Source organism: Nicotiana tomentosiformis, chromosome 8, assembly GCF_000390325.3.
Source record: "Nicotiana tomentosiformis chromosome 8, ASM39032v3, whole genome shotgun sequence".
Taxonomy (NCBI): Eukaryota; Viridiplantae; Streptophyta; class Magnoliopsida; order Solanales; family Solanaceae; genus Nicotiana; species Nicotiana tomentosiformis.
Window position 1 is genome coordinate 143,844,342 of NC_090819.1, and position 13,371 is coordinate 143,857,712.

Consider the following 13,371-nt stretch of genomic DNA (forward strand, 5'->3'; position numbering starts at 1 on the left):
AATCTTTGAAAACACCCTGGCACCCTGAAGCTGATCAAATAAATCATCAATCCTCCGCAATGGATATTTTTTCTTGGTGGTGACTTTATTCAACTGCCGATAATCTATACACATCCTCATCGATCCATCTTTCTTCTTCACAAACAACACATGTGCACCCCAGGGCGAAACACTAGGTCTAATGAAGCCCTTATCAAGCAAATCTTGCAAACTGCTCTTTCAAATCTTTCAACTATAGCGGGGCCATGCGATATGGCAGAATGGAAATAGGCTGAGTGCCCAGAGCCAAATCAATACAAAAATCAACATCATTGTCGGGTGGTATCCCCGGCAGGTCTGCAGGAAACACCTCTGGAAACTCACGAACAACCGACACCAAATCTATGGAAGGAACCTCCGCACTAGAATCGCGGACATAAGCCAAATAAGCTAGATACCCCTTCTCGACGATATGCTGAGCCTTCACATAAAAGATAACCATGCTGGCAAAATGGCCAAGATTCCCTCTCCACTCTAATCGAGGCAACCCCTTCAAGGCTAAGATCACCGTCTTGGCGTGACAATCTAATATAGCATGATAAGGTAACAGTCAATCCATACCCAGTATGACATCAAAATCAACCATGTCGAGAAGTAGAAGATCTACACGAGTCTCAAGACTCCCAATGGTGACCACACACAAACGATAAACACAATCTACAATAATAGCATCTCCCACAGGTGTGGACACATACAAAGGAGCACTCAAAGAATCACGGGGCACAACTAAATAGGAAGCAAAATAGGATGACACATAAGAGTAAGTAGATCCCGGATCAAATAGAACTAAAGCATCTCTACTACAAACTGAAACAGTACCTGTGATAACAACGTCAGATGACTCAGCCTCAGGCCTGGCTGGGAAAGCATAACACCGGGGCTGGGGCCCACCACCCTGAACTATGTCTCTAGGACGACCTCTAGCTGGCTGATCTCCACCTCTAATGGCCTGACCTCCACCTCTAACTGCCTGGCCCCTACCTCTGGCTGTCTGACGCCTGCCTCTGGCTGGATGAGTAGATGGTGCATCAACTAGTGCCGGAACCATGGCACAAGAACTCTGATGATGTGAGTTGCTCGTTGCCCATTGCTCGAGGGCAAAATCTAGCAATGTGCCTAGGATCGCCATAAGTATAACATAACCTCGACTATTGTGACTGCTAACCCTGAAACTGACCCTGTCGACTTGAATAACCACCATGATAACTCTGGAGTGCAGGAGCACTAATAGAAGCTGGTGGTGCACTGTAGGCTAGCTGGTCAGAATAATGCATCTGAGAACCACGACCACCGGAGGCACTGTGGGATGCCTGAAGCACTAAATGAAACGGCCTGAGAGGATGGCCACTACCAAAAGTACTCTTGCCTCTAGATGAGGCACCGTTGAACTCACCGGAATGACGAGGCCTCTTGTCAGACCCCTAACCTCCCTGAGTAAGAACCATCTCGACTCATCTGGCGACATTAGCAGCCGCCTGAAAAGAAATCTCACTCCCAATCTCCTTAGCCATCTGCAATATGATAGGCTGAGCAAGTCCCAATAAAACTCCTCACCCTCTCTCTCTCTCTCTCTCTCTCTCTCTCTCTCTCTCGGTGGGAAGCAGAAGAATGGCATGATAGGCCAAATCCACAAAACGGGTCTCATATTGAGTAACAGTCATACTGCCTTGCTGGAGACACTCAAACTGACGGCGACGCTCCTATCTCAATGTAAAAGGCAAAAACTTCTCTATGAAGAGCTGAGAGAACTAGTCCCAAGTAAGAGCAGGCGACCCAGCTGGTCTAGTCAACAAGTAATCTCTCCACCATTTCTTGGCGGAACCAGTCATCTGAAATGCAACAAAATTGACCCCATTGGTCTCCACTATAATCATGTTTCGTAGAACCTCGTGACAGTTGTCAAGATACTCCTGGGGGTCTTCTGAAGGAGAACCACTGAAGTGAACAGAAAAGAGCTTGGTAAACCTGTCCAATCTCCATAAGGCCTCAGAAGACATAGCTGGCCCATCTCCGACCTGGGCCGCAATAACCGGCTGAACTAATCCGACTGGATAATCTGCTGGAGCCTTATACTGGGGAGCTATCTGCTCCAAAGCGGGAGTGGTAGGAGTCTGGGCTCCTTTTCCAACCTGAGAGACTGCTGGTGCCATGGGAAATGCGCCAGTCTGGGCCACACTCTCCATAAGTCCCACCAAACGGACCAAAGCGTCCTGAAGTACTGGGGTAGCAATGAACCCCTCTGTAACCTGAGCTGGTCCGACAGGAACAGTCTGGGCTGGAACCTCTTCGTCAATCTCTATTTGAGGCTCCACTACTGGGGCTGCTGCTCGGGATCTAGGTTGCGCCTTGCCTCGGCCTCTGGCACGACCTCGACCTCTGCCCCCGCGTAGGAGCGGCCACTGGAGGCTCTGGCTGCTGCTCAACTGAGGAAGTGGTACGTTTTCTCGCCATCTGCGAGATAATAAGAGTAGAAGAGTTCAATCAGTATTGAGAAAGCAAAATCGCATGACAGAGAAGAATATAAGTGAAACTTGTTCCTAAACTTCATAACCTATGGAAGATAAGCACAGACGTCTCTGTACCGATCCTCCAGACTCTACTAAGTTTGCTCGTGAATCGTGAGACCTAGGCAACCTAGTGCTCTAATACCAACTGTCACGGCCCAAAATTTTCCACCGACGGGACCGTGATGACGCCTAACGTTTCACTTACCAAGCAAGCCAACGTTAGAGAATCATTAAACCAATTCCTTATTTCCATTCAGTAAATAACAATAATTAATTAAAATAAAATATAATAAGTGTGGAATATCATAAAACTGTATAAATTACTACCACCCGGATCTGGAGTCACAATTCACGAGTATTCTAGAATCTACTACAAGTAATATTCTAAAAGAAATACAACTGTGTGAATGAAGGAAAATAGTAAGACATAAAAGATAGACGGGGACTTCAAGGTTTGTGAACGCTGACAGATCTACCTTGAGTCTCCGGACAGCGGACCAGTAGCCAATCTCGATCAACCTGAGCCGGTATCAAAATCTACACAGAAGGTGAGAGTGCATCATCAGTACAATTGACCCCATGTACTGGTAAGTGTCGAGCTTAACCTAGACAAAGTAGTGATGAGGCTAAGGCAAGGCACCTACAATTTAACCTGTACAATTTAACAGTGTATATGCAAATAACAGAAATGAAGAACTAAACAGGAAATGTCGGGAGGGGGACATACTGAGGGAAATACAAGATAAAGAACTACAACAGAATGATCATCGAAGAAGTCAATATACCATGAATCAACAGGAATAGTGAATACAGTAAGGAAAAATGCATGGCATCGCCCTTCGTGCTTTTACTCTCAATCTCACCATAAAATTAATAGAAACTGCACGGCATCACCTTTCGTGCTTTTACTCTCATATCATGGCACATCATCACCCTTCGTGCATTAACACTCACAATATGTCACGACATCACCCCTTCGTACATTAACACTCACAATATGGCACAACATCACCCTTCGTGCATTAACACTCTCCCTTACCACAATGCAATGCATAAATAACAACAGGGAGATAGAATAACAAGTATAAACCTTACTTCAATATTTGGTTCCATAATATCAATCTCAACTTTGAAATAAAAACTCAATTATCACTAGAAAATCCGTAAACATTATAAGAACGATAAATTGAATAATACTAGCATAACACGTAGCAATTTGACATAGGAATGAGACAATATAAGAAAAACAGAGAAACATGAAAAACAGGTAAATTGGCGGCGCATAAGTACTTGTCACCTCACATATACGCTGCTCACATGAATTTCACTTAGCAAATGATGTAAAGTTCCTAATTCCCTCAAGTCAGGGTTAGACACAATACTTACCTCGCTCCGAAGACCACTTAATTCTCAATCACAACTTTTCCTTTGGAACCCACCTCCAAACCACTCGTATCTATTTAAAAATGACTAAATCATATCAAATATTGCTATATGAATCAATTATATTGCATAAATTAAATTTCCCAAATTTTTCTCCAAAAAGTCAAAATATTTGACCCCAGGCCCGCTTGGTCAAAACCCGGCGTTCAGACCAAAATCCTTTTACCCATTCACCCCGAACCCGAATATATAATTAGTTTTGGAATCCGACCTCAAATTGGCTAAAATCCTGTTTTTTTTGGGTTCTGTTAAGTGCTGAGCGACAGTGTTCCTCGCGTTCGCGAGAGCACTGTCGCGTTCGCGAAGGGTACTGGCTGCCAAACCTTCGTGTTCGTGAGACCCAGCTCGCGTTCGGGATGATAACTTCCCCCTGGCCTTCGCGTTCGCGATGAAGGAACGACCCCTCCAGGTCCCCACATGCTTCGCGTTCGCGAAGGGTAAGTCCCCCATCACTTCGCGTTCGCGACCAGGCCTTCGCGTTTGCGAAGAAGAAGACTTCAGCTGCCCAGTTTACTCTTCGCGAACGCGAAGAAGGACATGCCAAAACACAGACTCTGCAGAAAAACCAGATTTCCAAAGTCCAAAACATCCTGTGGCCTATCCGAAATTCACCTGAGCCCTCGGGGCTCCAAATCAAACATGCACACAAGTCTAAAAATATCATACGAATTTACTCGCGCAATCAAATCGCCAAAATAACACCTAGAACTACGAATTTAGCACCAAATCAAATGAGACTTTCAAGAACACTTTAAAATTACTATTTTCTCAACTGGACGTTCGAATCACGTCAAATCAACTCCGTTTCTCACCAAATTTTATAGACATGTCTTAAATATCATAATGAAGCTACACCGGGCTCCGAAACCAAAATACGGACCCGGTACTAACAATGCCAAATATCAATCAATTCTTAAAAACAATTAATTTTCACACTTTTAATTTTCATAAAAATATCATAACTTGAGCTAGGGACCTCCGAATTCGATCCGAGCATACGCCCAGGTCCTATAATTCGATACGGACCCATCAGGACCGTCAAAGCATGGATCCGGGCCCGTTTACCAAAAATGTTGACCGAAATCAACTAAAATCAACTTTTAAGGCAAAAATTCTTATTTTCATTAGTTTTTAACATAAAAACTTTTCTGAAAAATATGTCCGGACTGCGCACGCAAATTGAGGATGGTAAAAATGAGATTTTTAAGGTTTAAGAGCGCAAATTCGAATTGTACATCATAAGATGACCTTTTGAGTCATCAAATCTTATCCTCATAGACGGGCCTGAAACAGTCTGTCAACTTTAACTCACTACCGCTCAATTTCTGTATTGAGTGTAATTTATTACTAATTAATTTACTTTTGCGCCTCAGATAACTGCTTTCATTGCTGAACCAGTCATGGGGGGCAGGCGGTATGACACTCCTCCGGCAACTTATTTTGACAAGGTAGTTTTTCTTTTGCTCTTTTGTCTGTTCCTTTTCATTCTTGTGGGGGAAGTTATATTGTTATTGCATTGCTAGTTTTTAGCATTATTGGTGATAATTCGTATGTAGAATGCAATATAAAAAATCCTGTGCAACATTCTTCAAAACCTTCACACAATTATTATTGTAGCAAAGCATGTAAAAATTCTATATTTAGATTAGCTCTAATCATTAACAAAAGAATTACACTGCTTCAATTAAAAAGATCAAGACCTGAGACTTTAAGCTTTACGCGAGCTTATCACATGATTCAATTGAAAATTTGTTCGAAAGAGTAAAAATAAAAATAAAAATATGTGCCTTTCTTATCTATAAAATATTCCTTTAATAAAAGAAAAGGTTTTCTAAAACTGAATAATTTTTTAAGTGTCCAAAAGCACCGTTTATTGAGAAAAAAAGATGTGCTTAGGAAGTGTATTTTTTTTATTTTAAAAAAAGTTTATTTCATTACCAAAACGATTTTCTGAAACTTGAATATTTTTCCTTATATAAGTGCCCAAACATAACACAATTAATATGGATTCGTGGTGAAACTTTGAGGTATACCTGGTGGGGGGAAAGTGTCATATTTCAGAAGTTGGAGGGAATTTTTACAATTTTCAAGTTTTCGGCAATAAATCAAGGACACAAGTTCCGCAGTCGATCTGACCTAGGGTTTTTGGTGTTTTGTGGCTGTGAAGATATTGGGCGAAATGGGAGAAGAGAAGAGAGAAGTAATATTCAGAGACATAAGACGATATTACTGTGAATTTTGTGGGATTTGCCGCTCCAAAAAGTCCCTTATCTCCGCTCATATCCTCTCCCATCATCAAGTATGCGTTTCTTCTTTTCTGGATTTACGTTTTGCTTTGCATCCAATTAATAAATTTATCACTTGCTTAATAAGCTGCAAATAGATCTGGCTATTTTTGCTAGCTCTCTTGTATTCTGAAGTTGATAATGAGTAATTAGTAGCTTAATTGGCCAGAAATAAAATGTGAAATACTAAGGATTTGTTTGGTTCACGGACTACTTATAATAGATTGTTATGCCAGGAATAAATAATACATGAATTATTATGTTTTTGGATTTCAATACTAGTACCATACTAGTATTATTGTCTTTTTATGTGCTCTTTTTCGTTTATTGGAAAACAAGTGCTGTATTAGTAGCACAGAGTTTTATGTGTATTGGTTATACCTATTCATCAAACAAAACGAGCCCTTTAACGTGTGTTGTGTAATATAAATTGGGAATCATAGGTGAACATAAAATTGAAGATTTTCTTGTGGTTGAGCTTAAACTTTTAGTTATGTGTTTAGAGAGATGCTGATTTGGTTAGTCAGAGGAAGGGAAAACTGAACTGGGTCCTGTATTTTTTTAATAGGATGAAATGGAGAAGCGGAAAGATGAGGCAAATGAAGATGCAAAGATAAAGGAAGGCCCAAAACTGAATATTTGTGAAGAATGTGGTGTGAGCTTTCAGAAGCCTGCTCATTTGAAGCAGCATATGCAGAGTCATTCACTCGAGGTATCTTTTGTGTGTGTTCTTCGTTTGTGATGTTGACGAACTCTTAATACTTTACTGGGAGTTCAATTTTGAGGTTATAATAAGCCTTCATATTTTCTGATTTATTTTTTTTGTATACATTTAATGTTTAACGACTTTGCAGATTGAGGTAATTTGAGAAACATTGTGGAATTATGTGAAGGTGTGAAGCATTGGATCCCACATAAAGAACTCCAAAATGCAAGAGGCAGGTATCTTTCCTTGACTGGATCAGTATCAGGAAGGGGGACCTCCTGAGAAGCTCCATCAAGTGAGCCTCAATCACGCCTTATAATCTTGGTGGTTAGAAACTCATCCCAGTTCCCCCTCCTCCCAAATACAAAAAAAGCTTATCTTTTCTCTCCATTAGCATATGTGGACTTTGGTCAAGGACCTTCCCAGATTGAAACATTCTTAAAATGCTTTCTTCTTGATCTTTTTTCATGAACAGAGGCCATTTGTATGCCATATAGATGACTGCCAGTCCAGCTACCGTAGAAAGGATCACTTGACGAGACATCTCTTGCAGCACCAAGGGAAGTTGTTTGAGTGTCCTGTTGATGGGTGCAAACGCGCATTTAGTATCCAAGGCAACATGACTCGGCATGTCAAAGAGATGCATGACCAGCGTGCCTCCCCTGAGGCCAGTCTTCCAAAGCAGTATGTCTGTGCAGAATCTGGTTGTGGGAAGGTGTTTAAATTTGCATCCAAATTAAAGAAACATGAGGATTCTCATGGCAAGTCAAACTTCAAAATTTTATTTATCTGTGAAGTATTATTGTTTATGCTTTTCTGGTGTTGAAAACTTCCAATAATGACACCTTAAATTGCCATGTATTCATGCAGTTAAGTTGGAGACAATGGAGGCACTTTGTTTAGAGCCAGGCTGTATGAAACATTTCACAAATGAGAAATGCCTCAAGGAACACGTAGAGAGTTGCCACCAGCATATTGTGTGTGAAATATGTGGAACCAAGCAATTGAAGAAGAATATTAAGCGGCATCTCCGGATGCATGAAGAAGAGTCTACATCGGAGAGAATAAAATGTGAATTCCAGGATTGTCAGCACACTTTCTCCACTGTAAGACTGCTGCATTTTCTTGTATGTAAATAAAGCTCCTTTCGGTTAAGTGGAACAGTAGTGATGAATTTAGAAAGCAATGGCACTAACTCATTATGAGTGAGGAAAAATTACGTATGCAGCAAACCTACAATGTTTTAACCTCAACCAAGCCTGCACTGCATCCAGTTAAGTGCATAAGAGTGAATAGTGTTCTCACTGAAATATTTGTTGCTTGAAAAACAGAAATCAAATCTTATTCAGCACGTCAAAGCTGTGCACCTGGGGGATAAACCATTCTCGTGTCGCATTGCTGGTTGTGGTATGAAATTTGCCTTCAAGCATGTGAGAGATAGACATGAAAAGTCTGGCTGCCATGTTTATACTCCTGTAAGTAGAATGTATATATTGCTTGAAAGCACAAGTCATTCAGGTCCGTTTCCTTCTAATATTCGTGAGAGTGACTTGAGGCGTGTTGATTTTGTCTTGTGTAGGGTGATTTCGTAGAGGCTGACGAGCACTTCCGTTCCAGACCAAGAGGTGGTAGGAAGAGGAAGCTTCCTGTTTTCGAGGCAATTATGCGGAAAAGGATAACACCACCCAGTGGTACAGATCCTGTGTTCTATCAAGGATCAGAATATCTCTCATGGTTACTCTCAGCAGAATCAGATGAAGAGCTGTGAGTCTATCTCTTTTGGCCAGATGCTGTGTCAAATCATGGGCCAGAAATCTCATGGTTCTTCTAAGCTGAATGAGAGGATGAACTCTGATCGTCTCCTGGACAGTTTCTTGGCAGATAGCTAGTGTATATGCTGTCCATAAGTTTTTACTAGAAAAAAGTATACGCTGTCCATAAGTTATTATCCCACATGTGGAGAGACTGTTTTCAATAGGCCCTTGGTTCAGAATAGGCAGCTATTTGGGTTTAATTCCTTAGATAAAAATGAGGGACAACACCAAAAAGCTATATAAAAGAATAAGATGATCAAAATTAAAGAAAATGACGGGCAGTTATAGAAACTTACTACCAAACGCTAGAGCATGCACTAATCCTACTGGCATGAATAGTCTACTACAACAGTTTTAATATCTAATTGTACTAAAGATACTTTTGGTAGCATATGGTAGTCTACATGCTATATCAAATTGTATGGAAGTGACTGAAATGGGTCTTTAAAATCTAAAGAGCTTCCTATTGTAAAAATATGTTGATTTTTATGAAACGGGAAGCAAAAAGTAACTCATCTCTTATAAAATGAAATGGAGTGTGTAATTCACTTCTCAAAAAGCGCCTTGTTGGATATTTTACCTACACATTTGGTTAGCTCTTCACATAGATATGGCTACTAATCCTTCCAAATTATAGTTCTCCACAGTGCAATAGTACTAGTATTATATTAACGCCAATTTTGCGGTAACCTATGATATTTCTTCAGAAAATTCAGTTGTCAGTCACTGCAACTACTTTACGAAGGAAAAATGTTAATGTCCTTTAACAGTATACACAATATGGAGAGCCATCTCTTCCGCTTTGGAATTTCTTCTCTGAATAACCTTATTGGAGCAAAAGCGCCCTTTGCTGGAATAAGTAGGATACTGTCCCGGCACACACAAGTCGCATTCAATTGCGATTTATAAATTGTAGCCGTAAATTGCAACTTATAAATCATAGCAACTGCGATTATAATATTCATCTTATAAATAACACTTATTGCGATTTATAAATTATTTCTTTAATTGCGATATATATCGCATTCAGTGATTGCAATTTGTAAGTCGTATTCATTGATTGTAATTTCTGAGTCGCATTTGTTAATTGGGTTTTATACACTATCAAACAGAATAAGCTAGATGAGTGATTATTTCGCTTTGGAGGGCTGCATTCAACCTATAGCGATTTACAAGTCGCGTTCTTCAACTGTGATTTATATTCATCAAATGTATTTGTTACATGAATGTATTCCCATCAAAAGGGGTTTTCTAAATACTACCTGCAAATCACGTTCATTAAATATGAATTGTAATCACGTATGTCAAGTATGACTGCCAATCGCACTAATCATATGTGACTTATAAGATAAATGCAGCTTATGCACCATCCCTTTGCTGGATCTACCTCACATCATAACTCGGCCCTTATGTTCCATTTTCTATTTTTATTTGTTGGAAACTCGTGTGCTTGGGAATCCCTAAATGACTAAAGCACCCATCTCGGTCAATTATTTTGAGTATGAGTATTATAATCCCGTTTCCTCATTTACTGCTAAATTTATGCTATACAGTTATTTTATGACTTACCGGGTTAGTTGGTTCGGGTCCGGAAGGAGTTCAGAATGAAACGAGACACTTAGTCTCATAATTGAAAACTTAAGTTGGAAAAGAAAATTGATCGGATATTTATTTATGTGTAAACAACCTCGGAATTTAATTCTGATAATTCCAATAGCTCCGTATGGTGATTTTGGACTTAGGAGCGTGTCCGAAAAATTATTTGGAGGTCGGTAGAGGAATTAGGCTTGAAATGACGAAAGTTGAATTTCTCGGGAAGTTTGACCAGGGGGTTGACCTTTTGATATCGAGGTCGGAATCCGATTCAAAAAATTAAAATACATCCGTTATGTCATTAATTACTTGTGTGCAAAATTTGAGGCCAATCGGACATGATTTTGTAGGTTCCAACGTCGCCTGTAGAAATTGAAAGTTTCAAAGTTCATTACGCTTGAATCTTTGTGTGATTCGTGTTTTTATTGTTGTTGGATGTGATTTGAATACTCGACTAAGTTCGTATGATGTTTTAGGACTTGTTGGTATATTTGGCTAGGTCCCGAGGGCCTCGGGTGTGTTTCGGATGGTATTCAGATTATTTTCCTTCATTTTGGCACTGCTGTTGTTTGCTGGTGTTTTAGACCTTCTTCGCGATCGCGAAGATTGGGACGCGATCACATAGGATTAGTTAAGGCAATGTTGATTTTGTTCTTCGCGATCGCGTATGCTGGGCTAGTTTGTGCTACGTGAATGCGTGGAAGAGGCCGCAATCGCGTAGGGGAAACTTGAGAGGAAGCTGGGTCACGCGTTTGCTCTATGCGATCGCGTGAAGAGGGATGAGATCGCATAGAGCTGGAATCTTGTGCATCGCGATCGCGTGTGATTGTTCGCGATCGCGTAGGTTTAAACCTAGGCAGTGGAAAACTGTTCTTCGTGATCGCGTAGAGCAAATGACTACGCAGAGAGTTTATGTTCTTAAAATGGGACTTCGTCCCATTTTCCATTTTTTACGGTTTTGAGCTCGGGAAGAAATGATTTTTGGGAGATGTTCAGAGGAAACAATGGGGTAAGTATTCTTAACTCAATATTGGTTAAATTATCCGAATTCATGCTTGTTTTTATCATTTATTAGGTGAATCAAGTTGGAAAATTTAGAAAACCCTTTTAGTTTAAATTGAAGATTTGAGGGTTGAGTTGAGGTCGGATTTTGGTAAAATTGGTATGGTTAGACTCGTGGTTGAATGAGCTTTCGGATTTTATAAGTTTTGTCGTGTTCTGAGATGTGGGCCCTACGAGAGATTTTGAGCTAAATTTTGGATATTTATGAAAAATTAGCATTTTCTTATGGAATTAGTTCCAATAAATTTTATTGACTGAATCAAATTATTTGTGGCGAGATTCGAGGCATTTGGAGGCCAATTCACTAGGAAAAGACATTGTAGAATAAAGAATTACACGGCTTGAGGTAAGTAACAGTTTTAAATCTGGTCCTCAGGGTATGATACCTTGAATTTTGTGTCATGTGATTATTTTGGAGGTGAAGCACATGTTAGGTGACGGGCGTGCAGTCGTGAACCAAGGGGATTGTGACTTGGTCTGTCCCGTAAAATTGTAAAGTTGAATAACTTGTTGTTAGCTATATGCTCTCTATGTTTTAAAGAAATTTGACTGTAAATCATGCTTAGGCTATGTGATAGTACTGCTGGGACCCGCAGATGTAGCGTACTTGTTGAATTATTTGCTAATTGTTGTCTTGTACTCAGTCATGATTTTACTTGCGTATCATACCTCAGTATTTCTTGATTCTTGTTAATACACTATGTTATCTTTGTTTGGGTTGATCTTTGTGATTTCTGAGAACCCGAGAGACTAGAGAGGTTAATGACTGAGAGAGGCCGAGGGCATGTCGGTGAGGAATGGATATTATAGCGCGTGAGTTGTCAGTGCGGAATATTATAGCACATGAGTTGTTCATGCAGCACGTGAGTTGTCCGTGCGGATTATAGCGCTTGGGCTGTAGGAACCCCTCCGGAGTATGTACACCCCTAGTGAGAGCGAGTACCCATTGAGTGTGAGTGCTGAGGGCTGAGAGCCGAGTGGTTGAGCTGTTGTGACGAGTTTAGTGACTGTTTCCCTGAGAAGATGTACTTGCTTTTCATTTGTTGTTGCACTTAGTTGCTATCTGTCATTGTGGTGAAATTTTTCTGAAAGATTTTACATCCGAAATACATGAACTTGAACTGTATAAAATTGATTTGACTTAAACTGCTGGATTTGAAAGCATGTCTATTCTTTGCTGGAATTACTGAAAGTGAACTATAACTGTGTAGCTCCTCACTATTTTCAGTTCCTTATTTATTATTGTTCCTTATTGAGTTGGTTGTACTTATACTATACCCTACACTTCGTGTGCAGATTCAGGTGTTTCCGACCATAGCGGGTGTTGATTTCTTTCACACAATTGATTTTCCGGAGATTCAGAGGTAGCTGCCATGTTTCGCAGATCTTGCCTCTCCTTCCCTATCTCCTAAATTACAGTATTTGGTCTCAGACTGTTATGGACCGTATTTTCAGGACTTGTATTCATATTAGATGCTCATGTACTCAGTGACACTAGGTTTTGGCGAGTGTTCATATTAGTATTTGTAAAATTTTGTATTGTATTTAAATATTATATTTTCAAACTTAAAAGAAAGTGTGGTTTATTGATATTATCGACTTGCCTAGTGTCGAGATAGGCACCATCACGACATGTTGGGGGTTTTGGGTCGTGACAAGTTGGTATCACAGCCGTAGGTAACATAGGTCTCACGAGTCATGAGCAGGTTTAATTGAGTCTTGCAGATCGGTACGAAGACGTCTGTACTTATCTGCAAGAGGATGCAGAGAAAATTTTTACTTTCTTGTATTATGTCGTGCGAATTTGCTGATTCCGAAGATTAAATTTATGTTATTCTATTCTCTCACAAATGGTGAGGACACGTATCACCGGACCGGACGACCAGCCACCAGTTAGGGCCTCGAGAGGGCGGGGCCATGGT

The 13,371-nt window shown here is 40.3% G+C and overlaps 1 protein-coding gene across 2 annotated transcripts; it reads left to right on the forward strand.

The window, feature by feature from the left end:
• The first annotated feature begins 5,296 nt into the window (after positions 1–5,296).
• Positions 5,297–9,459, forward strand: LOC104113875 (transcription factor IIIA-like). Of its 2 annotated transcripts, XR_011410701.1 has the most exons (8): positions 5,297–5,437; positions 6,157–6,288; positions 6,843–6,986; positions 7,456–7,741; positions 7,851–8,086; positions 8,312–8,455; positions 8,560–8,913; positions 9,355–9,459. XR_011410701.1 is itself a non-coding variant. In XM_033660706.2 (7 exons), the coding sequence occupies exons 1-7, from the start codon at positions 5,390–5,392 to the stop codon at positions 8,746–8,748; spliced, it is 1,179 nt and encodes a 392-aa protein (XP_033516597.1). In that variant the 5' UTR covers positions 5,297–5,389; the 3' UTR covers positions 8,749–8,957. The 2 variants fall into 2 exon arrangements, 1 of the variants encoding a protein (XP_033516597.1); XM_033660706.2 differs by lacking the exon at positions 9,355–9,459 and having other exon boundaries at positions 8,560–8,957.
• Positions 9,460–13,371: the final 3,912 nt, after the last annotated feature.